The following is a 25,012-nucleotide window of genomic DNA, read 5'->3' as shown; positions in this document are numbered from 1 at the left end:
AGGTAAGAGACTCTACAGGCTTCCCTGGTGCCTCAGTGGTAAAGAATCCACCTGCCAAAGCAGGAGGGGAGGGTTTGATCCCTGGGTTGGGAAGATTCCTTGGAGAAGGAAATGGCAACCCACTCCAGTATTCTTGCCTGAGAAATCCCATGGACAGAAGAGCCTGACGGGCTACAGTCCATGGCTTCGCCAAAGAGTCCGACATGACTTTGCGACTAAAACAAGGGACTCAAGATTCACTGCCTCTTTTCCTGACTTTGTGTATCATCACCCCATTTTGTAGAAGGGAAAACGGAGGCTGGGGGAGGTGAATGACTTATCCAAGTTATCAGGAGGGCAGGAGCTCCTGGAGCCTGGCCAAATTCAAAAAATCGTTCGAATTCAAGGGGTAAATGTGAAACAGCCTTGCAACCTGTAAGCGCCTGGGGTGGGAGAGTCCGTGCCTGGGGGCGTGGTGACTGAAGGCCGAGAGAAGGGGAGCGGAGAGAGGCGGCCCTAGAGATCCAGACGGCGGAAGGATGATGGGTTGCCAGGAGATCCGCGGGTGCGGGAGGCGCGGCGCCACCGGGGCGGGAAGGGGTGCGGCCCGCCCCCTCCGCGCCCCACCCCCAGCCTCCACGCCGCGTCCCCTTTAAGAGCGGGCGGGGCGCCCTCTGGCGGCGGAGCGCCGCGCGCCGCCGGAGACCAAGCCCGAGCCGGATCCCGGAGCCGGAGCCGGAGCGGAGCGGAGCCGGGGAGGAGCGGGCCGAGCGGGCCGAGCCAGCAGCCGAGCTGGGGGCGCGGGCGGGCGGCATGTACCGGGCCCGGGCGGCGCGGGCGGGGCCGGAGCCCGGCAGCCCGGGGCGCTTTGGGATCCTCAGCACCGGGCAGCTCCGGGACCTGCTTCAGGATGAGCCCAAGCTGGACCGGATCGTGCGGCTCAGCAGGAAGGTAGCACGGGGGGCGCGGGCGGGGGGCGCGGGGGACGGGCCGCGGCCTGTCGGACCTGCCGACCGACCGAAGGGCCGCGCTGGCCGGGCCGCGGGGCCGCTGGAGCCTGGCACGTACGAGTGGGCCCGGCGGAGCCGCCCCCGGGGGAGGGGGCGCCCGGAGCTGGCCTGGGGCGGGTGGGGCGCGCCGGAGACCCAGGGAGGCGCCCGTGCACCCCCGGGATGGCCGCGAGGCGTGTCCTACGGCGGATGCTCCAGGGAGGTGTGTTCCGGGGGGCGGCTGTGTTGTGGGGGGCCCTGGCTCGCACACCCACGTTCTGTAGGGCCAGAAAGGGGAGGCGCCTTCCATAGGGAGAACTAGGGGCCTGTTTGACACCTGGGGTACCGTTGGGAGGGTGTCCTTATGCTGGGGGTGCAAGAGGGGGCTTTGTGTTTTCCGTTGGGGAGGGGTACTGAAAGCTGAGGCGTGTGTTCCATAGGCCACCATGAGAGAAAGTTGTATATTTCACAGGAGATAGGCCCGGGCTGGTTGTCTGTGGGGGGCGGAAAGGGAAAGTGTACATTGGAGGGAGGCAGGCGGGAGGGCCATGTGCATTCTACAGGGGACAGATGGAGGGTAGGGCGTTCTCCAGGGGCAGGGAGGGGAAGCTTGGTCCGCCTAGTAACAGAAGGAAAAAGCCTTCTCCAGGGCCAGGAAAGAAAGGGGTCTGCTTTCTGCAAGAGAAGGAGAGCTGGGAGCAGGTGCTAGGGGATCCGGGAGGAAAAGGGGGTGTGTATTCCTCGGGGTGTGGGGATTCCACTGGAGGGCAGAGGAGGAGTGTGAGGGGGTGTGTGTGTGTGTGTGTGAGGGGGTGCCAGACAGGGACAGGGTGAGCACCTCACTCTGGAGAGTCAGAGCAGGGGATGGGGAGTGTTTTCAGAGCAAACACCTGAAGAGGAAGCAGACAAAGGCCTGGAATGAGAGGGAAGCTGCCCATGCATGGAAAATGGGACAGAGGAGGGAGGGGGGCTCCTCGGGGACCTGAGCAGACATATTAATTGAAAAATTAAAAATTAACTAACATTTGTAGAGACCTTCGTAGTTTTCCTCACTTCAGTCTCCCAACAACCCTATAAGGGAGACGTTTTTAGCTCACTTTATGGACTAGGAAACCGAGGTAAAGTGGGGTCTGGGCTCTCCCAGCGCTTCCACCTGTTGGCTCGCCATCGTGAGGTTGGGGCGCCTTCGGCTTGGCCCCTGGGCACTGCCGCCTGGGTGGAGGGGGGGCGGCTGGCGGCCGTGGGGAGAGTCCCTGAATGGGCCTCTGGGCTCTTCCCCTCTGACAGTTCCAAGGCCTGCAGCTGGAGCGTGAGGCATGCCTGGCTTCCAACTACGCGCTAGCCAAGGAGAATCTGGCGTTGCGTCCCCGCCTGGAGATGGGCCGCACTGCCCTGGCCATCAAGTACCAGGAGCTCCGGGAGGTGGCCGAGAGCTGTGCGGACAAGCTGCAGCGACTGGGTGAGGGACGATGGGGAGAACTGCCCAGGGTGGGGGGTGGGGGTGCCTGCAAAGTGCCAGGCTCCGAAGATTGGGAACTTGGGCACACCTCTTCTTTGGGCACGTTTGCAGGGGTGCTACTCCTGGGCAATGCCCAAGTTGGGAAAGTGAGTAGTTGGTGAGTAGAGCTGGGTTGGAGAGGCCAGAATGGGGCCCTGGGAGAAGAGGGGACCTGCTGCCCAAGGGTCTGGGGTGCTCTAGGAGACAGCCTCTGCTTCCTCTTTCGCACAGGATGGGGTGAGGGGGGCACACAAACTGATGCCACAGGGCGTTGTCCAGGTGAGGAAACTGAGGCCCCAGAGAGGGGAGGGGAAGCGTAGAGTCACACAGGTCAGGGAGTCAGCAGCGGGCCCTGGGGCTCCGGCCTGTCTATCCAGGGTGACAGGCCCTGAGGGCAGGGGCTATTCACTGCATCCCTCTGCGGCCCTCAGAGGAGAGCATGCACCGCTGGAGCCCCCACTGCGCGCTGGGCTGGCTGCAGGCTGAGCTGGAAGAAGCTGAGCAGGAGGCTGAGGTGAGAGGAGAGGGCGGCTGGGCCTGGGGACCTGGAGGAGGAACCCAACCTATCATCGTCCCCTCCCCTTGATTCTTACATTGCAGGTGTGAGACCCCCTCTTCCAGGAAGCCTGCCCTGAGTGCCTGGCCCCCAGGAGGGCCTGCTGAATTGCTGTCCGCCCTGGACAGAAGGCCCACCGTCCCCATCTGTGACTTTCCCCCGGCTTCCTGTGACCATCTCTGGGCAGCTTAGGCTGGGGCTATAGAGGAGCCGGGGCAGTCGTCCCAGCACAGTGGGTGGGAGCACAGTGCTCAGGGTGTGGAGGGATGGAGGCGGAGGGCCCTGGCCTGGAGGAGATGGACACCTGTCCCCTCCAGGTGTGTCCTCATCCCTGGACCCCCCTTGTCCCTGCCCCGGCAGGTCTGGTGATCGCAGTCAAGGCTTGAGAGGAGAGGACTTGGTCCACAGTCACTCACCAAGGGGCAGGCGAGGCTGGAACTCAGTTGCCCCATCCCCGACCGAGGTGGTGGGGTCCATCGGAAGGGATTCAGGATGGAGAGAGGACCAGCCCTGAGTCTTCGGCCATGGTCCTCCTAAACTGTCCCTTCCCTCCTGTCCCAGGAGCAGATGGAGCAGCTGCTGCTGGGGGAGCAGAGCCTGGAGGCTTTCCTGCCCGCCTTCCAACGAGGCCGGGCCCTGGCCCACCTGAGGCGGACCCAGGCGGAGAAGCTGCAGGAGCTGCTGCGGCGCCGGGAGCGGTCTGGCCAGCCAGCCCCCACGGCTGCCGCGGAGCCCCCCAAATCCTTCCCCGCTGCCGCAGTCCTGCCCACCGGGGCCGCCCGGGGGCCGCCGGCAGTGCCCCGGAGCCTGCCCCCCTTGGACTGCCGCCCAGTGCCCCCACTGAAGGGCTCCCCCGGGTGCCCCCTGGGCCCAGCCCCTCTGCTGAGCCCTCGGCCCTCGCAGCCAGAGCCCCCCCACCGGTAGGATCCAGGGTATGGCCCCCCCATGGGGGGCCCAGACAAACTTGATGCGTGGCTCCTCCTCCTCCCCGACTGCCTGGGTGGGGGGAGGGGCAGGCCCCTCCCCCTGGCCCTAGGCAGGCCCTGGCCCTGGAGGCTGAGCTGGGGAGGAGGGTCCACTGGGAGATGCCCAGAGAGAGGGCTGGGGGTGGGGTGGGCAGGGTCTGATGCTTCTGGCGCTGAGGAATCTCTGCCTTTTTTTTCTCCCCGGCTGGGGCCTCCCGGGTGATGGGCCAGCCCCAGTGCAAGAGCTTGACTCATGGGGGCCTGGGAAGTTGCCCGCCTCCTTCAAGGGGCCCTGCCTAGGGGGCCCTAGCGCCCCTGCCCCTCCGCTGGGCTCGCACAATGCCACGGCTGACCGGAGTGTTTTCCATCATGTCCTGAGCCTACCTTTCCCCCAGTGCTGGGGTCCACCACCTAGGAGCCAGGGGGGTCAGGCTCCAGTGGCAGGGGCAGGGACACCGTGGCCATGGGGCTACTACTACCTGCCCCACTCAGGCTCCAGACCCTGGGGCAAGGTAGGCCAGGGGCTTCTGACCTGCAGGGGTGAGAGTGGGCCATCCCCCGGAAAGACCATTCTGTATTTTTCTGTCCCGTCTCCTTAGAATGGAACCTTTTTGAGGGCAGGTCCTTGTCTTTGTATGTTCTGTCCCCAGCCCCACCTCCCAGGGGCCGTCAATAAATGTGATGATGAGGATGACGATGCTGCCCGACTCCTCTCTGACCCCTCACCCGGCCTCTCAGCCACTGCAGCCTCATCTCAGGTCCTGAGCTGCCTACTCTTGAGAGGCCCTCCTTTCCTCTCTGCCCATCCAAAGCCCAGCTGTCCTTCGGGTCCAGCACTGCTTCTGCCTCTTTCATGAAACCTTCTCTGGTTGCCAACCCCAGAGAGTCTTTTCCTAGCTCTTCAGTTCCCAGCCCTGCTGGACAGAGGTGCACTCTGCGTCCCAGTTCTCAAGGGCCGCACCGCTGTGCACTCTCCTCTCCTGGGCGCCCTGCAGGCCCCATCAGGATGGCCCTGCTCCTTCCCTGGCCTGTCAAATGACCACGCCCACCGGGTGATAGAGGGGCTCCCATAAGGCTGAGGCTGTCTGTCTTCAGCTTGGGTAAACACCAGGTGGCAGCTTGGCTGATGACGGTGGGACAAGACCGGAGAGTAGGAGTATGTCTTGGATCAGCTTAGGTCAAGTTTGATGAGATGAAGTTTGGCAGGAAGTCAAGGAAGATCCTCTCAGTGAGAGGAGTCAGAGTGCTGTAGAAGCTACTGTGACCTCGGTCCATGTTAGTAGGGAAGTAACCATCTAGACCGAGGCAAGTGCTCGGTTGGCTCTACTTACTGAAGTTTTAAACTCGAAGGGAACCCCACAGCAGCAGCACCTTTGACAAAGTGACAGTCGCCCAGTTGTGCCTGACCTTTGCAACCCCATGGACTGTAGCCCGCTAGGCATTTCTGTCCATGGGATTCTCCAGGCAAGAATACTGGAGTGGGTTGCCATGCCCTCCTCCAGGGAATCTTCCCAACCTAGGGACTGAACCCAGGTCTCCTGCCTTACAGGCAGATTCTTTACTGTCTGAGCCACCAGGGAAGCCCACCTTTGGAGTAACAATAATGAGAAAAAAAGGACTGGGACTGAGTCCCTTGCAGAAGAGCTGCTTCACATAGAGCCAGAGGTCAGAGTCAAGACCAGTGGGTGGAGACCACAGGGAGCCAGATTTTGGCTCAGATTGTGGCTCTAGAGCCATAGCTGCTACTAGAGGTAGGCGGTCCCCGTTCCTAAAGCTGTCTGAGCAGCACCTGAGTGACTGATGGGATCTTGTGTTTTAATAATTTTGTTTTGTTTTGTTTTTTCCCTTGGCTACACGGTGCAGCTCCTGGAATCTTAGTTCCCTGACCATGGATTGAAACCAGGTGCCCAGCAGTGGAAGTGTACAGTCCTAACCACTGGACTGCCAGGGAATTCCTCTGATGGGATCTTTAGAAATGTAGGCAATAGTTAGAGGGACTGGCCCATTTGAGTTTCTGACAGCCCGTCAAGTCCAGTCAGATCCCTCCCAGTGGGGGGCAAAGTACTGCCAGTGCCCACTCGAGAGCCTCCACCCCATGGCGGCCTCGGCGCTCCTGCTCCTCCCTGCTAGCACTTGAGCTGCTGGAGGTGAGGGACGCCAAGATGACATGCAGTGCCTGCCTGAGACGGCAGACAGAAGACTGAGCAGCCTCCGAACTGCATCCTCAGCACGGCCTAGCCAAGCTGGGCCCCTCTCACCCTGGCCTCCCATTCCTGGTCCCTGCTTCCAGGGTGTTTTTCCAGGTTTGTAACCACAGGAAGAAGGGCTAAGGATGCAGATGCCAGAGCCTTCCTCCACTATTGTGAGCTGGGCAGAGACTAATGTCCACAGTCTGGTTCAGCCTCCCCTCCCTGGCGCAGGTCAGAGGAAGTAATGACCAGGCAAGGGTGGGACTAGAAAGGGAGAAGAGTGTTACCATGGGAACCAGGTGGGGGTCCCTCAAAAGGCCTTCCACACCCCTCCCCTTCCCCCAAGAGCTCAGTTTTGGAGGGCACGGGGAAGGACGCCCCTCAGGACTCAGCTTCAGCATGAAAAAGACCAAAGACCTGAGGGAGGAGGGTACAAATGCCACCAGAGTGCCTGGCCCTAGTTCTGGGCCACAGGAAAGGCTTAGAGTTGGATGGTTAATAAGCTTTATTAGCCTCTCTGCTTGAAGGAAGATGGAATGTTCTGGAAAGTTCCAAGCAGGCTGGGTTCTCCTGCCAGATCGCTTCTGGAACTGTCTAGGTTCTAGGGTACCAGGGAATGTTCTTGGCTATAATCTTCTGTGAGAGAGAATAAACTTGAGGGGCTACATCGAGGGGCCCAGGAGAAAAGTTCTATTACAGACCACTGTACGTTTACAAACCAAACCCCCCAAATCGCCCCAGTAACAAAACTTCCAACCCTTTTTGATAAACAGAATGTGTTCCTGCCCCTCAGAAGTCTGTTATTTGATCTCCTTGCTTGGAAATCACTAGCTTCTGTGTCCCTTCTTAAGCCTCCTGTTTTGTCTTCCAAATATGAAACACTACATGTAACTTCGTGTCTGTGTACATGCGCGAATCAAGGCTCACTGAGCTAAGCAGGCCTGAACCACAGTGAGCTCAGATCTCTACCCCTGAATTGTGTGGTCACTGCAAAGGCATGTCTAAGAAACTGCCCTTGACCTCCAAGGCTAGAGAGAATCCAGTGCTTTCAGAGAGACCAAGCTGGACTAGCCGAGGGTTTATCCCAATTTATACAAGGATTTTACATGAAAGAACAAGTGCAGGCATGGCATTATTGTACCAAGGGACCTCTGGCTTTGGGACCTTGCCCCTGCCATAGGCCTCTCAAGAGATTCTTCCTGTTCCACAGAAAGTCAGATTTACACTCTGCCTCCCAGTCAAAGTGTGAGCTCTTACAACACAGGAGGTTATCTAGGGATCTGCGACCTCAAACGCCTGGCGGGGCCAGGAAGGCCACAGTGTCAAGCAGCGCCATTTCCACCAAGTACACCTGCTCCTATTCTCCTGGAAATGCGAGACCCCTTTTGTCTGTCTGTTCTCCCTCCTTACAGACATGGGCTACAGAGATTCTTTACTAAGAGCGAAATGGTTTCAAGTGTGCGCATTATGGCTTCTGACACACCCCCTTTGCTGGTCAGAGTGCAGCAGCCTGGGGAGGAAGGGCTTTATCTCCAAGGCAGACCTGACAGCTGTTCCCACGCGGTCATGCAGGTATGGGAGGAAGCTTAATGGTGGCATTTTCTCATTTTCGGAGCGAAGTCAGAAATCTAGATTTTTATGCCAAGTCTCCCAAGTTCTTAATGTTGGCTGAAGTTACGACACCATGCTAGCCACAGCCACACACTACGTGCAGGCTGGCTGTGGCCTGTGCACCATGAATCTGGGTCAGTTCTTGGTTCTCCGGAAACAGGCCTGCTTCGGTCTAGCGGCAGCCCCTCCCAGGACCAAGGGTGTGAGTGCTGAAGGGACAAAGGCAGAATGGGAGGGCTGACCTCCCTCAATACTAGCACCCGGGCCCCAGGCTGAGACAGCTTTAAGTCACTGGTGAGATGGCTGGATCCATTGATACCATAATCTTACGACCGATGGGAAAGCGGCACCTCTGGAATGAGAGCACTGAGCACCGCCCCCCCCCTGCGCCCCCCCGCGCCCCCGCATACACAAGTTCATGAGGTCCAGACTCGGGTCTTGCTATCATCCTAAAACTAACAGACGGACCCTCAGCTGCTTTGCACAAACCCTATGGCTGCCAGGGCTCCGAGGCTGGCTGAGAGCCAGGCCACTGAAGGCAGGTGAGGCGGGCCTTCTACAGTCCTGCTCAGAGGCAGGTGATAATGTGACCACATCCATCACAGGGCCGAGGAACCGAAGTGGCAAAGGTCATGAGAGAACGCTGAACTCAGAGGACTGAAGTAACCCTGCCACTTACCAGCTTCCCTTCTCTCAGCCTCTCTTCATGGGATCTGACCTCCCAGGAAGCCCAAAGGCCGGAGACAAGACCCCTCCTCCTCGCTATTTTCCCAAAAGTAGGTGTGGTGGCCACTCACTTGGGCTCCACCCTTGGTGTCTCAGCTTCGGGCTGTGGCTATAAGGGATGGAGATATATACATGGTCAGTGATGACCAACAGACAACTCGCTGGCCTAAGGTAGGCTATTCTTCTTCATCTTGGCTCATGCTGGCACCATTACAGAGGGCAAGGTGCGCCCAGAGAAAGAAATGCCAGAACTTCAGACGGAAGCAAGAAATCTTACTCCTTTAGCACTGGGATGTGTAAAGGAGCTTCTCACCCAGCAATTTTAAAAAAAAAGGACAACAGAGGGGAAAAGTTTGCCTCAGGAGTAATGAAGTCCTGATTAAGCTCAAAGGCAGTATCACAATTGCCTAGACATGCACACCTTTGATTCCGATCTTCTCGTTCAGGTCTCTCCATTTAGGATTTGTGCATGCTTCTCACTGGCCCTGGTACTGAACTACACCCCCGGCTCACCCCAATGAGCACAGCCTGGAGCAAGCTGGACCCCTCTTGTCCCAGTCTCTCTTCCTCTTCCAAACTTCTACTTTTTAGTTTGTGACCAAAAGGAGAAAAGGGACTAAAGCTGACCATGTCTCAGGAACACGGGAGCAGCCCCCGAAAGGCAGAGGCTAATGTCCATGGCCTGGTTCAGCCTCTCCTCCTGAGGGCAGATAAGCTGGGAATGGACAGATTCAGGCAGTGGTAAGAAGAGAAATGATGTAACAGGAACCAGTGCAGGAGGGTCCTTCAGAAAGCCTCCCACACACCTCCTTGCCCATGATGAGCCCAGACTGTTTCAGGGATGGTAGGGAGTGCTGTCTCTGAGTTCAGCTCTGGCCTAAAAAAACCCCAACAGCAAGACGGCACTAGAGAGAATAAAGCGGGTGGGGGGTGGGTGGGGAGGGGGCTAGTTCTAGGCCTAAGAAGAGGCTTAGAGTTGGACGGTTAATAAATTTTATTGACTGCCCTGTTTGGAGTTGCATGGAATGTTCCAGAGGTTTCACAGAGTCTGGACCCATCACCCCAAACCTTCTGGACTTTTCTATCCACCTCCATGTTCTGGGGCTCCTAGGGAATATTTTTGGCTGTGATCTTCACCGAGAGAAAACAAACTTGAGAGGTATATGTCAGAGTCAATGAGAAAGGCCTGAGATATCACAGACCATTAATGCTTTTACAAATAAAACCCCAAAGAACCCCAACCCCATTTGATGGAAATCTGGATGAAATCTTGCCTCACAGACTGTTCAGTCCCAGCTCTTTGGTTGAGAATTACCAATTTCTGTACCTTCCACTAAGCTTCACTTGTTTGTGCTTTGAAAAGAACAGACTTTCCCCACCCTGTTTTCCAAATATGAAACAAAATAACATTAAATGTTCTTTTTAAAAGTACACATGCCCCTCCCTTCAAACCAAGGCTTGCTGAGCCCAGCAGGTCTGAACCAGAGTGAACTTAAAGCCTTACCACTGATTTACATGGGTCACTGCAAAGCCACGCTGAAGAACTTGCCCCCAACCTCCAAGGCTAGAGAAAAGACCAAGTTGAACCACCTATGGGTTTATCCCCAACTTACACAAGAATTGCACATGCAAGACTGAGTGCAGGAATTGGTGTTAATATAGCAAAGCACCTCTGGCCTTGTTTAGAAGCTAGACTTAGGTCCTGACTCTTGTAGGTCTTCTGCACAAGTTTTCCTATCCCATGGCTTTCTGCTCAACAGTGCATACACACTTGAGTTCCTACTCTCTCACAGCTAATCCACACCCCGTGTGCAGAGACTCAGAGTTAAGAGGGCTGGATTACAACAGCTCTAGCAAGTGATCACCCACTTGTTTAGCACCAGTTAGAAGGCAATGGCAACCCACTCCAGTACTCTTGCCTGGAAAATCCCATGGACAGAGGGAGCCTGGTAGGCTGCAGTCCATGGGGTCACTAGGAGTCAGACATGACTGAGCGACTTCACTTTCACTTTTCACTTTCATGCATTGGAAGAAATGGCAACCCACTCCAGTGTTCTTGCCTGGAGAATCCCAGGGACGGGGGAGCCTGGTGGGCTGCCGTCTATGGGGTTGCCGAGTCAGACAAGACTGAAGCGACTTAGCAGCAGCAGTAGCAGCAGGAACAGAAGAGGGGGGAAGAAGCGGGGGGAGGGGACTTCTCTGGGGATCCAGTGGTTGAGACGGGATTATAGGTTCGATCCCTGGTTGGGGAACTAAGATCACGCATGCCTAAACTGTGCAGCCATAAAAAGAAAAAAAGGCCTCAGTCAGCTCTGAATAAGGAAGTGCATTTCTACATGTCCCTTCTCTCCCTCAATAATCTTGTTTACTCAAACTCCCCCAGTTCCCACAGCCTCAAGTAGCCATGTTTCAAGGACTTGGCTTGGGGGGCCTGTGATAAGCACTACCAGCAGAATGGGAGGCGGGGCCACTCTCAGGCCACTCTTACCTCCACTTTTGTGGCTCTATTTCTAGGAAGGGAGGAGCTGCACAGTTAGTAATGAGGCTGGCTGGTCAAGGAATGACCAGGTGCCAGGCACAGTGTCCCAAGGATAAATCTGGCTCTACCGACATCAATATTTTAATCACTGAGCGTACTAGAACATGGATCATCAAGTATGACAGATCTCGAAAGAGCAAACAATTTGCTCCCCTGCCATCATGCCCACAGATGAATTTCTGCAAGGTCATACATTCAATAAATATGGGCACAGGAAGGCTCACGACCTTGCTTTCTTTTCCATTCCCAGAGGCCACCAACAGAAGGCCAAGTGGGATCTGACTACCCAAGAATGGCCAAGTTTCCACCAATCACATCTTTACCTTACATCAGGTCTCACCTGTGGCTGGGGGAACTCACAAAAAGGCAAGTTTTGTTAAGACCCCAGATTTTTTTGTTTGGGCAGCCACAACTGGTCACATTGCACGTTTCAAGGTTACACAGGAGCCCCACATTATACGCGTGGGGCAGGAGCAGACGAGTCTTGCTCGGAGCTTTACAAGAAAGCGAGAACAAATGTTCCAGAAGTTGACATCTGGAAGCAGGCACCCCAGGGCCTCCAGAAAACTCCTCACTCTCGGGCTTTCAGGACTCTTCATTAGGGCCCTGTTTTCTCGAGCATCGAAAAGCCTCCTTTTCTGGAGCGGGGTGGGGGTAGGGACGTGCAGGTCAATGCCTAAGCTGGACAGGTGGGCAACAGAAGGAGGAGAGCAGTTCCTTTGGGCCCCAGCAGAGGTAGACAAATGGAGGCAAGGGGTTCAAGATGACACGCAAGGCCATTTTCTTGGGGGTGGGGAGGGGTGGGGCGGCGGGGTGTTGGCTGGGGGCTGCTCCCCTGCCCTCCACTCTCCGATTAAATACGAGAGCTCACGATGAGGAAGACGGTGAGCAGAACGAGGACGAAAGCCAAGTCTCGGGTCTCGTCCCACCGTAAGCCCTTCTTGGCCCGGTCCTCCTGCATCTTGCGGAAGGCCTCCCGGCGCGCCCTCAGGCGCCGTTCGCGTTCCAGCTGCTCACCGTAGTGCGCCTGGTAGAAGGCGTCAAAGTCGAACATGGTGCGCTTGGCTCCCGGCGAGGCCGGACCGCGGCCGTGGGCCCGAGGGCCGGGCGGAGGGGTACGGGGCTTCTCGGGGTCGGCGGCGGGAGTCTTGGAAGGCCTGATGCCCGGACCGCGCAGGTCCTCGTCGCTCAGTAGGCCGCGGTCATACTTGCGACGCAAGGTGGTACTGCCCAGCACCACGTAAGCCTGGGAGATGCGCGTGAAGCGCTCGGCAGCCTCAGCGCTCCCCGAGTTGCGGTCCGGGTGGTAGAGGAAGCTCTGCCGGTAGTAAGCCGCCTTGATTTGCGCCTGCGTGGCCGTGGAGGGGACGCCGAGCAGATCATAGAGCTCAGTGCGCGAGTACGGGCCGTCGCTCCGGGTATAAGTCCTCGCTTCTGGGCCCAGGCCCGATCTCGGGTTTGGAGGAACCCCCCGGGGCTGCCACAATCTCCACAGTAACAGTCGCGACCACCTCAGATCGCGCCGGGCTGCCATCTTGAGGGAATCTGGCGGGCAGTGCAAGATGAACTGGCCAATGGGAGACGTGCGTTTTTCGCAGCCGGTCGGCCCTGTAGCCAATCGAGTAAAAGAGAAGGCGGGACGAGGGGGTGGAGCATGCGTGTTACGGGGCGGGCGCCCGGCCGATGACATAAAAGCCGGGCTCTGGAGCCGCTTGCACGAGTTCTGCTGTTGAGGCGTGGTGATGGCTTCTCGCGGGCGGAGACCTGAGCTCCAAGGGCCCCCGGAGCTGGTGAGGGCTGTGACCACCCCCGCCCCTCTCTTTTCTCCTAGGGCGTCCGCGTCTTGATATCTTACCCGACTCCCCCCAATTTTTTTTCTCGTTCTTACAGTATTACGACAAGAATGAAGCCCGGAAATACGTGCGCAAGTAAGGGAAGCCTGGATGTTGCCGGGGGTCGGGGGTCGGGAACCGGCAAGTTGCCCTGAATGCAGAGGTGCTTGGAAAGCACGCAGAATTTGGGGGTGGCGGAAGGAAGAGACTTGAATTGATCCATTGTTGACACCGTCAAAGTCAACTCTTGAGTAAAACTCCTAATTCTTTGGGTCTCGGTAATCTTAGTATCAGCATGGGAGTGATCATACCTGCTTTGTTTAAGGTGACAGCTTATTTTAAGCGTGTGAAGAATTAGGTAGGACGGAGTGGTTATGTGTAAACCATCAGTGCTGTTTGTAGGTGGGGGAGAGAAATAATATCCGTAGAATGTTTACTGTATGTCCCAGTTTACAGTGTGTCAGTAAATCTCGGGGCTGCTGTTGGTAGAGTATCTGAATTTAAGAGAGGGTAGTTTTATGTGTAATTAATGAAGCCAGTTAATAGGTGAGGGCCAGGGCAAGTACTTCCAAACCTAGTCTTTTCCGATACAATACTCTAAAAAAGTTCTGCAGATACTAATAATCTGTTTTGTCTTTTTTGTTCCAATTAGAGTACTAGGGTCAGCAAAAATTTATGGCCAGTCGTCATTATTTAGCAAAGAGAAAGTTTTTTCCAATTGCAGAGCCCTGTGTTCAGCATTTTGGAAACTTGTTATGTGTGACTTTCTCTGTATCTTGGGAAAGCCAGATACAGTCTAGACTTTAATATGGTAACCAGTAGCCATCAGCCATCTCTTGAAACATATTTAATCTAAAGAAAATGAAATATTTATTAATTGTTTTTTATGTTACATATTAAAATGATGTTTTGAGCATACTGGATTAAATAAAGTATAATATTGAGTATATTAGGTTAGGTTAAGGATTACTGCAGTTAACTTTATGTATTTAGTTTCCTTTTAAATGGAGCCTCAAGAATGTCCTGAGTGGCTTGTTATGTTTCTCATGGAGAGCACTGTTATAATTTTTATTGTGCATTGTTGACCCTTCTACATGGGAGTAGCTACAGTGGATAATTCTTCTAGAAAATACGTTTTTAAGTAAGAGGATGTCAGAGCTTGGTAGAGTTGAAAATACCAAATGGTGGGTTATGGGGTAAGTGATTTGTTCCCTTCGTAATAGCCCTGCCGCTGGTACAGTTTAATCTGTGTCTCAGCAGAGTAACACGTATTACATGGTCTTTGGGGGTCACTTTTAAATAGTCATAGTCCAGTTTATTGGCTGGGGAAGAGTACCTCAGGATTATTGTTTCCTTTGACTTTTCTTGGTCTGGGTAAGGTTTTAGCCCAGAACCTCTTTACCACGTTCTTGTGTTTTTTAGCTCACGGATGATTGATGTCCAAATCAAGATGACTGGACGGGCATTGGAGCTTCTTTGTGTGCCCGAGGATAAGCCCTGTTACGTGTTGGATATTGGGTGAGATCCTGGGGCCCAGTTCAGACAGTCCAGGTGAGGGGATGTCCTTGCTCCTCACACTGCTGAGTCTCTGATTGTCTTCCAGCTGTGGTACTGGCCTGAGCGGTGATTACCTCTCAGATGAGGGGCACTACTGGGTGGGCATTGACATCAGCCCCGCCATGCTGGGTAAGTATGCCCTGTTTAGCACTGGGGTGGACACCGTTCCATGGGTTTGGAGTGGTGATGCAGAGTGTCCTGATTCCTCACCCACTCTTTTCCAATGTAGATGAGGCCTTGGACCGTGAAACGCAAGGAGATGTGATTCTGGGGGACATGGGTCAGGGCATCCCCTTCAAACCGGGCACCTTTGATGCTTGTATCAGGTAAGGGTCTTCATTTCCTGCTTTTAGTCCTGCAGGTCAGTGCTTCCCAAAGCAGAGTTGTTCAGAATACATAAATATACGCACTCCCCAGGATTTTCAGGTCTGTTAGATCAGAGCAAGGCCCCCCAAATGCATCTTTTTTGTCTTACAGAACTACTCCTATGCTTAACTTGTCCTGCCAGGTTTAGGTACCCTGGTGTACAGATTTCTCTGCTTTGTGTGTGTGACGAGGTGAGGGCTTCTAAACCCTTGGGAGCCATCTTGTGGGTCTCACCAGCCATCTTGTGGGTCTCACCACCCATCTTGTGGGCCCCAGCAGCCATCTTGTTGACTTCTTTTCAAGGAGTTTTATAGTGGAGAGTGGTCCTCAGGCTTCAGTCTTTTCAGTGGCTTAGGAGTCTTTTCTGAGGAGTCAGGGTCAGGCTTTGAAGGTGTTGTACGTAGTACTTCGATAACATATTTTAGAACATCGGGCCCACAAGATGGTGCTGGGACCCACAAGATAGCTCCCAGAGGCTCAGAAGCCGCCACCCTGCTACACACACAAAGCAGAGAAATCTGTATACCCTGGTGCCTGAACCTGGCAGGACAAGTTAATCACAGGAGGAGTAGTGTAACACAAAAGAGAGGCATTTGGGGGCCTTGTTCTCATTACTGTTGGAAACGTGAAGTTGCTCTTGTCTTCTGTGGTAAGCCCTGTAGAGTATTTGGTTCAGTGTTTTGTTGCTGGGGTGGAAGTCGGGGCTAGGAGAGGATGTCAAAGCTGAATCATTATCTGGGAGAGCGAAGACCTCCTATGATAATAGATTGAGCTGTAGGGATCCACAGGAGGAATCTGGATGAGGAGTACAAATCTGCATTTAAATGTGTTTTTAAGGTAAGTGATTAACATATATGTGGAAACAAGATTGGAGGAGAAAAAACATTTCAAAGATAGTGACTGTGTTTTAGTAATGATCAGGCGAGATGTTCTAAGCTGCAGAGAGTCAAAGAGCAAGCAGCAATATGATCTTGGGTGTTTCAGTAGTAAGCAGTCATTTTTAGTTTGTTTTTAAAAGGAGAAGGTGGTTTGGCCAGCATTTTTGTCTCAGCATTTGTTATGTGTAAGAAATTGTACAACGTGCTATGGGGTTTATGGAAATAAAAGTCTCTGTCTTTAAGACTCTCCATAGTTTTTTCGGTGCTATAAGATGTGGACCGGGGGATTTCCCTGGTAGTCCAGTGGTTTAGACTCTGCACTTGCATTGCAGGGGTTGCAGGTTAGGTCCATGGTCGGGGAAACTAAGATCCCACATGATGTGCAGTGTGGCCGAAAAATGAAAGATGTATACCAAGTTATTAAACGTGAGCCCCAGGGTGAGATGTACGCTAGGAAGTCTGGGGACCCACCACAGTTATGAAGAGAAATAAGAGCACAGGGAAACTTTGAGCAGGAGGGGCCGGGGCTGGGCCTTGAAGGCTGGAAGGGCTTTGGAGAGCCAAGGGAGAGGGTTTCAGAGTGAAGAAGTAGTGTGAACACAGGCATAGAAGTGGGTGGGAAAAAGGCATCTCATTGATGTAGCGATGAATGAGAAATTCCCTGGAAGCTGAGATCATGTGGGTTTGGTTCCTAGAAAGCTTTTTACTCCATCCTAAGAAGTTGGGTCTTTATTCAGTAGTTGTTGATGGGGCACTGGTGAGTGATGAGACTTGGTCTGTGTTGTTGGAATATTACTTAAAGGAGAAGATGCAAAAAAAAAAAGTTAGGTTGTTGAAACAATAGAAGTGATACTAAATGCTGACCCAAGAGAGTGGTGGAAGGAAGTAAAAGCTGGGAGAGGCAGTTGGGCACACCAACTGGCTTTGGGGTTCTGTGTTATGTGTGTGGTCAGCAGTGAGGAGGGGAATACCGGAAAAGACGGCATATTAGTTGCTTGAAGTTTTACTTTTTAAAATATTTATTTGCGGCGTTGGGTCTTAGTTGCAGCATACAGGATATTTACCTGTGACTCGCAGGCTTAGTTGCCCCATGGCATATGGACTCTTAGTTCCTGGAACAGGGATTGAACCCACTTCCCCTGCACTGGCAGGCGGATTCTTAACCACTGGACCTCCAGGGAAGTCCCTGCTTGAGGTTTTAAATCTGGGGATTGTGGAGACCCCTAGCAGGTACAGTTGAAGGAAATGATTTAGGAGGAGAGTGAATGGCTTTGTGGAAGCCGGAAACATTTCTGTTGAATGGAGGAACGGTATGAAGGCATAGGTGGCAGGGAGAGCCTTGACCTGCTGAGTGATGCTGAACCAAACTTGAGATGTGTGAGAAAGAAGGTTGAGGATGAGTTTCCTCAGACTGGCGGCAAGGAAACCTTTCATGCTCACCTTCTGGAGACCCTGTTTGGTCCAGTGTTGTAAGATAACAACCGGAGGTGAACCTGCATGTGCCGACAGAGTTGTGGGCAGGAGGGTTTCACCTGGAGATTGAGGAGTGTGGCATTGGTCGCGAAGAGGCAGGGGTGGGCCGTGTGTGTCGCTCCCTTTCCTGACACGGTCTCTTGCTCTTGCAGCATTTCTGCAGTGCAGTGGCTCTGTAACGCTAACAAGAAGTCTGATATTCCTGCCAGGCGCCTGTACTGCTTCTTCTCTTCTCTTTACTCTGTTCTGGTGAGTTACGACATCTCCTCCCCGTCCCTCCCTCGTCCTGCAAGTAGCATGATGAGGCAGAGGCGCCCCATGGGAAGGGCACTGAGAATGGCAGGACCTTTCTGTGGCTGCTTCTGTCCAAGTGGGCAGCCTTAAAAGAAGACGGGGGTGGGGTGGGGAGACGACACGCCAGTGAAAAATGCAAAGACACTGATGACCGAATCTGAGACTGATCACAACTGCTGTGTCTGTGCTGCTGAATTTTAATCCCACATTGGCTTGGGGGCCTGGACTCCCCAGATCGAGTCCAGGGATGGCATACCGAGGCCACACACAACACCTTCCAGAGCTCACATCCTCCAGCTCCCACCTTCCTTCCCCCTCCCACCAGTGCTCAGAGAGGAAAGCAGGGTGGTTATTTACTAGTGAGAGAGCCTCTTATTAGCTTTATCTTATCTTTAGAAATGATGGCATTGATTTCCATTGTTTACTAGGATTAGATGAGAGTGAGATTCTAAGTCCTAAAAATCTGTCTTTTTTTTTTTTTTTTTTGATCCAGGTGTTTCTTTTCTTTTATCAAAAATTTGGCTGTGCTGGGTCTCAGTTGCAGCACTCAAGATCTTCGGGCTTAGTTGCATCATGTGGGATCTTCCAGACCACGGGTGGAAGCTGGGCCCCCTGCATTGGGAGCACAGAGTCTTAGTCACTGGACCGCTGGGGAGATCCCAGATCCAGGTGTTTCTTGGTGCCCTTAAGTCTCCTCCCCTCACCCCTGACTTTTTTAGAGTGGGTCTGGCAGATAGCTTACTAGTCTTGTGCATTATATAGTCTTTTCTCTGCTCAGACTCTGGGGTTAATCCTGAAGTTCTGAGGGCCTCGGTGTTCACTTTTCCCTCTGCTGAAAGGCTCTCCCCTCAGACATTTCCGTGGCCACCTCCATCCTGTAGTCAGGTCTCGGCTCCAGTGTCCCTTAGAGAGAGGCCTGCCTTGAAAACCAAAAGTAAGCTGGGTCGTTTCTGTCACTTATCATCCCTTGTTCTAAGTTATTTTTCTTTTTGACACTTAATCTACTGCGAATTAGCTGCCTTGCCCACTGAAGTGTGAGCTGCGGACACTGGGGACTGGCTCTTTGGTTCATGGCTCTTTCCCACCCCTCAAGGACTGTATGCCTTGCACACAGTGGAAATTCAACACATATTTTGTGAAGAAGAAAAGGGAAGCACCTGGGTCTGGACCCCACGGATTATTTGAGAGACCGCCGTGTTTCTTTTGCAGGTGCGTGGAGGCCGAGCTGTCCTGCAGCTGTACCCTGAGAATTCAGAGCAGGTAAGTGCCTTGGCTAGCGGGGGTGCATGCAAGTCAGGGGAGCCCAGAAAAGGTCACCTGTCTTGCTTCTCACTCTCCTGTCCTCCTGCTGTTGGGAAGTGACAGGACAAGCCACCTTAGGCAGCTTGGTGGGAAGGGAGCAGCTGAGAGTGGTCCTCCTCGCTGGTGCATTTTGTGGCCTAAGTGCTAAGGAGGGAGGGGTACCTGGGGCAGGTGGGGGATAGGGTGTTTGTCTTCTCTTGACAGACAGACCCTCCGGTATTACTGATTTCCATAACTGAAGAAATAAATGGGGGTGGAGGAGAGGATGTTAACAGTTGTGTGCTGTGAAGTGTGATGCATGAGCAGAGGGGGTCGGAGGTACCAACTCTGATGGACAAGTACCGAGCTGTCCCTGACCAGTAACATGAATGAGTCTGGCTCTCAGCTGGTGGTCATTCATTTCCCGAGATTTAAGTGGGGAGGTGGGTCCCTGGGTAGAAAGTGAGAAAAACGGAGGTGGGGGGTGGCAGTTGGTGGTGCTGTGATCCCCGAGGGAGGTGTCTGCCATGGCTGGCTCCAGCCTGCACATTCCCTGCGTGTTTTTTGGGGACTCAGAGTTGGGAACAGTCAATAAAGAAGACCTTTAGGTCTCCCAGGCGAGGTCCATCCTGGGACCAGATGAGGGCCCGGGGGGTGGGCAGGAAGCCGCTTTTAGCCAGCTGCCCTGCCTGACTCCCTGCCGTTCTCTCCCCAGTTGGAGCTGATCACCACCCAGGCCACCAGGGCCGGCTTCACTGGTGGTGTGGTGGTGGACTACCCCAACAGCGCCAAAGCCAAGAAGTGAGTGCCGAGGGGCAGGGTCTGCCCGTGCAGCAGGGGAGAGGGTGGCGGGTTGGCCTTCACAGGCCAGTGGCGTGTGGGCCAGACAGTGCTGGGTTGGGCCACTGGGGCCCGGGTGTGTGTGCATCTGTTCGTGGCGGGGTAGGGTGAGGGTTTCACTTGTCCCTCAAGGCTTTCTGAGCCCAGCCCTCACTCTTCGTTTTCTCATTTCAGGTTCTACCTGTGTTTGTTTTCTGGACCTTCAGCCTCTCTACCAGAGGTGAGGGCCCTTGAGTTTGTAGGCCCATCTGTCTGGGGTTCCCTTCCTGTGGGGCTGGGCCGTGGACCTGCTGGAAGGACTCAGAGGCCTGCGTGCTAGGCCTTCTGGGTGGGGCAGGGAGGTTGAGAGATCTCCAGGTCACCAGAAAGTGCCTTGGTCTCTGCAGGGCCTGAGCGAAGATACTGAGGAGGAGAAGCCCGCCGAGTCCACGTTCACGGCTGGGAGGTGAGAGGCTCTCAGTCAGCGCCGACTCAGGGCAGATGGTCGCCGTCCCCAGGTTCCGGCAGCAGCTCTTGCGTGTCTCTGCTTTTGCCAGGTCTCTCAGGGTCTAATGTGGCAGCGACAGCAGGTGGAGAAGGGACTGGGGAGCCCTCTGGGATGGTGTTTGCACCTGCCTCGGCTGAGAGAGTCGAGCCCTGCTGGGCGTCCGTGGGCAGCAGGTGGCCCCCTCCTCCCCAGGCTGCCTCTGTGCCCTGGATCCCAGGCCCCCTCCCTGTGGCTCCTGCAGCTCCCTGTCCCCCTGCACCCTCATCTTTACCCTCTCGAGTCATGGCTCTCAGCACACGGCAGTGCTGCGCAGTCTATCCCGACTTTGAAAAAGATCCTCCCTTATCCCCGAAATGGCTCCTGACTGCCACTGCGTATCCACGCCTGCTTATTGGCTCCTGCTCTGGCAGAACTCCTCGCACTGGCCCCCTGCCTTTCTCAGTCCTCTCCTGGCTCAGGCTTGTCTCATCACAAATTGCTGTTGCTGCCACAAGGCTGTCTTAGCAAACCCATGAGCCTTTTTTCCTTCTCCGTCTTCATTGTAACTTGCTTGGTAAGTAGGAGCTAAGGCAGCCAGTTGCTCCCTTAACGCTTTCTTCGCTTGGCTTCCTACCTACCTCCCTGCCTGGTCCTTCTCCATTCACTCTGCAGCTCCGCCTGGACCCCCTTTCTCTCTGTGCTGCTGCGTTAAACACCAGCTCCAGGTTGAGAACATCCAGGCGTATAGCACTGGTCTCAATCCCACCTCTGATTTCCAAACCACCTCCCCTCCTGAGTGTCCAGACCTGGACTTCCCGCAGGTCTCCAGAGCAAAACAGAGCCCTCGGTTTCACCCCCAAACTTCCTTCCTCCATCCTTCCTGTTGTCTGCCCTTCCCGTGTCCCTCACATCTCACATCCAGTCAATCCACCCCTTTCCCCCATACCTATGTGGTCTCCATCCCCACTGCCCAGGTTTCTGAAAGCTGCTTCGCTGGTCTCCCTGCTTCGGACTTTGCGTCTGAATTCCCTGGCCATGCAGCCAGACAGATCCTTCTGTTTTGCTTTTTAAAAGTGTACATCGTATCTTGCGATTTTCCTGTTCAGTATCTTCAGTTGAGTTCTCCTTAGTTTTACATCCCTAACACTGTTCACAGCTTGCTCTGGATCAGAAATACTTGTTTACATGACATTATTTCTACCCTCAACTACACTGAAAACTTGGTGGGGACTTGTATACCTGACACCAGAAGAATGTGTTGTTAGCGAAAGGTGTGCAGTATTTGTTGAAGGAGCAAATGATTATAAGAGTAAAGGAGGAGGTTATTTATTCCTTCTGATTAGAGTGAAAGGTCTTCAGACTTTAAGAGATCGAAGAGGAAAAATGGGCAGAGAAAGGATGAGTTAAGAAAGGCCAGGGATGGTGAAGAATCATGAGTCCATTCCTCGTGTCTGCCACGCATTGATGCCTCCTGACCCCCTGGCCCTTCAGGCTCATCTCCCTTAGTTTCCTCAGCCCATTCCCCATGGGGACTTGGGGGGTGCTCTCCTTGCTGTTTCTCCTCCAAGGTGCCCAGCACTTGCTCCCAACAAGCAGTCCCATCTCCTGCTTCACAGGGAAATTCAAGTGGTTTAACTCCCTCCGTCCACCTTAGGCTCCCTCTTGTCCTCACAGCGGTGTCTACAGACGACATGTCCTAGCTGTAAACTTAGGTAAGTTGTGGGGCCTCAGCAGCCAATTGTCATCTCTCATTTAAAAATCTGGCGAGGGGGACTGTGCCCCCTGCTCAGACAGTGTGTTGAGGAGTCGAGGGCATGTCTGTGCAGGACTCAGCGCGGTGCCTGGCTCGGACCCTGTTTCCCTACAGACTCTTCCTCTTGAAATCCTCCAATTTGGGGAGGGTTGGGAGAAGGCTGTGGGCGGATAGGGCTTTGCTCCTGGTGCTGTCACTTCGGTCTGATCACATTTGAGCCTCTTAGAAATATTGTTTTGGCCAAAAAGTTCATTGAGGTTTTTCCATAACATCTTGCAGAAGTGAAAATTTTGGCCAATCCAATAAATAGATAAATTAAGAAAAGGTATTCTAAACCGTTACCAAACTCGTTTCTAATTTCTTCCCCCAACCCCATCAACTTTGCTTGACCAATGTATCCCTCACCCCTCGCCACCCGGCCTCCGCCCTGCCACTCGTCGTCACCTGGGCTCCGTAGGCGCCCTGCCCTCTGGCGTTTGCACTGTGGACGCCTCTCACCTCTTCCTGTGGTCTGCACCGCTCTCTCTCTTTGCTGCTCCTGCGTCTCTCCTGATGACTCTCCCATCCCCCTCCTGCAGCTCACATCTTGCCCCCGTCACTGTGCTACCCCAGAGCTTGTCCTTCCTTACGGACTCCTGGGGTTTAGTCCTGCCTCTTTAGCTGCTTCCTGCTTTGCGTCTAATACACTGGACTCCTGCCCCCTCATTGTGAGCCTGTTAACGTCTGTGAACTGCTGTCTCTACACCCTGAAGTCTAGACTCTGTCATTCCTTTGGTCGAAGGCCTTGCTGCTTCCTGGAGAGAGGGCATGCTCTTTGCTGGTTCACAGCTCCATGAACTGGTCCAGACAAGTGGGAATCTGAGTTGGGTTTTTTTTTTTTAAATCTGACTTTTATTACTGAGAACAGATGAGACGTAGCAGCAGGAAGGTTGTGTCACGCAGTCTGGCTTGGAGTAGACTTCCGAGGATGACTCGATCCTCAGCAGACGCTCAGATTCTCCCTGGGACCCTCCCCTTCTTAGACCCATGACTCCAGGCACCGAGACTTCCACTCCCTAACCTTCCCCTTCAGTCAACTCAGAGCCTTGCTTTCACGTATTGCTTCCTGTCTGGACTCTGCCCCACCTCCTGCATTAAGAAATAGCAATAGCAGCTTAACCTCGATGCAGCTCGTTTCCCCCCTCACTCCCTCAGCTGCTCCTGGCCTCTCTGCGCTTGGCCAGGTGTAGGTGGTCGCTGCCCCAGCCCAGCCATGGACTTCACGGCAGGGCTGGTTCATACCTGCTGTAGAACATGCACGGGCTGGGCACACCCAGGTACCTCAGGAGATGGTTGCTCGCATGGCAGACAGCCTCCATGGTGTGTCATCGCTGAAAACAGTTTGATTCCGGCTGCCAGGTGGGGAATGTGCTTTGAGGACCCGGCCTCTGCCCTTTCTCAGGGCCTCTCTCCCGTAGAGCTGAAGAGAAAAGTTCTCCTCAGCTGGGACTGGAGCCCAAGATGAACTCTTGAGGGTTGTTTTCGGGGCTGCCGTGAGCTGGGCAGCCGTGTTTTCCTACCTCAGACATTCACAGTTGCTGGAGGCCCCAGCTTGCTTTGGATAGGCCGTGTTTAAAAAAACTTTTTTTTATTTTTGGCTGCACTGGGTCCTGCAGGGTCTCCCTTGCTGCAGCGAGCGGGGGGCTACTCTCTCGTAGTGGTGCAGAGGCCTCTCATTGTGGCATTTTCTCTTGTTGCAGAGTGTGGGCCCTAGAGCGGGCTCAGCAGTTGTGGCACCATGGCATGTGGGATCTTCCCAGACCAGGGGTCGAACTTGTGTGCATGGCCAGGCCGATTTTTAACAATTGGATCACCGTGGAAGCCCTGGAGTCTTTTTTTTAGATTGCTTTTATTTTTGGCTGTGCTGCACAACATGTGGTGCCTTAGTTCCCTGACCATGGGGATCGAACCCACGTCCCTGCAGTGGAAGTAAGGATTCTTAACCCCTGGACCGCCAGAAGAGGCCCTCCTTGGATGGGCTCTTATGAGCTGATCCTGGCCCCAGAGTAATTTGGCCCCTGCCTGCCCCACAGGCACTTGTATGTAGGCCTAACACACAGTTCCCAATCTTGATAACTGCAAATGAGGGGGACCCTCACCTCCTGCTGAACAACTGCTCTGGCCCCAGCAGGTGTCACCAGGAAGGGGCTGTCCAGAATGGGGGCCGCAGAGGTCCCTGCCTTGGGGGAGACTTGCCACGTTTCTCTCCCAGCTTCACCCAGGTGCCAGCTTAGGCTGCTCCGTCCCCTTGCTGACAACTGTGTCCCCCACAGGATCCCGTACAGGATAGCGAGACGAGGGGTGGTGAGGAAGAGCCGAGAATGGGTCCTGGAGAAGAAGGCACGCCGCCGCCGGCAGGGCAAGTGAGTGCTGGGGGGCCGGGTTGTGGGCTGGAGATGGGGCTTGGCCACCCAGGGCCTGGGGCTCTCTTGCCTCCAGGGTCCCAGGGGTTCGTAGTTCTTTCCTGAGTCTGTTCTGTTCTTCCCGCCCGTTATCTCTTGGCACAGGGAGGTCCGCCCTGACACCCAGTACACCGGCCGCAAGCGCAAGCCCCGCTTCTGAGCAGGTGACTGCGTCCACTGGGACTGCCCGGGGACTACACGGGCAGAAGCTGCGCAATCCAGCACAGGCGCTTGCCTCTGCAGAGTTCTCGCTATTGAAGTGCCTACTTCAGCCGCTGACAAAAAGTGTTTTTCTTAGAAGAAGTTTGAAAAAGTTTTAATGTTCTAAAAGCATTTTCTTGACTTAAAAAAATTTTAAGAGCTTCTTTGTTCAGAAAGCAATAAACCACTTTCTGTGGAGCCCTGGCTCTGGCATTTTCCCTCCCTGACAAATTTCATAAGTTCCTCTGTTGGGGGTGGGGCTTTATTCCCAGGTGTGAGTTAGGTTTAAAGAACTTAAATGTATGAAAGCTTTCTTCTAACCTACAAGGAACGAGGTAGATTCCTTTAACTTCAGTTCAGTCGCTCAGTCGTGTCCAACTCTTTGCGACCCCGTGAATTGCAGCATGCCAGGCCTCCCTGTCCATCACCAACTCCCATAGTTCACCCAAACTCAGGTCCATCGAGTCGGTAATGCCATCTCATCCTCTGTCGTCCCCTTCTCCTGCCCCCAATCCCTTCCAGCATCAGAGTCTTTTCCAATGAGTCAACTGTTCGCATGAGGTGGCCAAAGTACGGGA

At 54.3% G+C, this 25,012-nt stretch overlaps 3 protein-coding genes and 1 non-coding gene across 4 annotated transcripts; 3 read left to right on the top strand and 1 right to left on the bottom strand.

Moving 5' to 3' along the window:
• Positions 1-505: 505 nt before the first annotated feature.
• VPS37D (VPS37D subunit of ESCRT-I) lies at positions 506-4,681 on the top strand. Its single transcript, XM_069571057.1, has 4 exons — positions 506-930; positions 2,256-2,427; positions 2,898-2,980; positions 3,584-4,681. Exons 1-4 carry the CDS (start codon positions 793-795, stop codon positions 3,944-3,946), a joined length of 756 nt encoding a protein of 251 aa, XP_069427158.1. The 5' UTR covers positions 506-792; the 3' UTR covers positions 3,947-4,681.
• Positions 4,682-9,489: 4,808 nt separating this feature from the next.
• On the bottom strand, positions 9,490-12,618 carry DNAJC30 (DnaJ heat shock protein family (Hsp40) member C30). Its single transcript, XM_069571084.1, has one exon. It carries the CDS (start codon positions 12,584-12,586, stop codon positions 11,906-11,908), a length of 681 nt encoding a protein of 226 aa, XP_069427185.1. The 5' UTR covers positions 12,587-12,618; the 3' UTR covers positions 9,490-11,905.
• Positions 12,619-12,679: 61 nt separating this feature from the next.
• On the top strand, positions 12,680-24,632 carry BUD23 (BUD23 rRNA methyltransferase and ribosome maturation factor). The gene is made up of 12 exons (XM_069571083.1): positions 12,680-12,842; positions 12,943-12,980; positions 14,307-14,402; positions 14,488-14,570; positions 14,671-14,767; positions 17,311-17,407; positions 18,662-18,712; positions 19,449-19,534; positions 19,748-19,793; positions 19,960-20,018; positions 24,105-24,194; positions 24,339-24,632. The coding sequence occupies exons 1-12, from the start codon at positions 12,795-12,797 to the stop codon at positions 24,391-24,393; spliced, it is 846 nt and encodes a 281-aa protein (XP_069427184.1). The 5' UTR covers positions 12,680-12,794; the 3' UTR covers positions 24,394-24,632.
• Positions 23,234-23,362, top strand: LOC138429829 (small Cajal body-specific RNA 20). The gene has a single exon (XR_011252917.1). It is a non-coding gene; the product is annotated as a small Cajal body-specific RNA 20 (non-coding RNA).
• Positions 24,633-25,012: the final 380 nt, after the last annotated feature.

The sequence above is a fragment of the Ovis canadensis genome, chromosome 24 (assembly GCF_042477335.2).
Source record: "Ovis canadensis isolate MfBH-ARS-UI-01 breed Bighorn chromosome 24, ARS-UI_OviCan_v2, whole genome shotgun sequence".
NCBI classification, from domain to species: Eukaryota; Metazoa; Chordata; class Mammalia; order Artiodactyla; family Bovidae; genus Ovis; species Ovis canadensis.
The sequence above is the reverse complement of the archived record's forward strand: the minus strand, read 5'-3'. Positions and strand labels throughout refer to the sequence as shown.

Excerpts from the sequence above, each read along its gene's own strand:
- VPS37D (XM_069571057.1), top strand. The coding sequence starts at position 793 with ATGTACCGGGCCCGGGCGGCGCGGGCGGGGCCGGAGCCCGGCAGCCCG. Across the intron at positions 931-2,255 it reads TCGTGCGGCTCAGCAGGAAG|TTCCAAGGCCTGCAGCTGGA; the intron begins GTAGCACGGGGG and ends CCCCTCTGACAG. Across the intron at positions 2,981-3,583 it reads AAGCTGAGCAGGAGGCTGAG|GAGCAGATGGAGCAGCTGCT; the intron begins GTGAGAGGAGAG and ends CTCCTGTCCCAG.
- DNAJC30 (XM_069571084.1), bottom strand. The coding sequence starts at position 12,586 with ATGGCAGCCCGGCGCGATCTGAGGTGGTCGCGACTGTTACTGTGGAGA.
- BUD23 (XM_069571083.1), top strand. The coding sequence starts at position 12,795 with ATGGCTTCTCGCGGGCGGAGACCTGAGCTCCAAGGGCCCCCGGAGCTG. Across the intron at positions 14,403-14,487 it reads TGTTACGTGTTGGATATTGG|CTGTGGTACTGGCCTGAGCG; the intron begins GTGAGATCCTGG and ends ATTGTCTTCCAG. Across the intron at positions 20,019-24,104 it reads TCCACGTTCACGGCTGGGAG|GATCCCGTACAGGATAGCGA; the intron begins GTGAGAGGCTCT and ends TGTCCCCCACAG.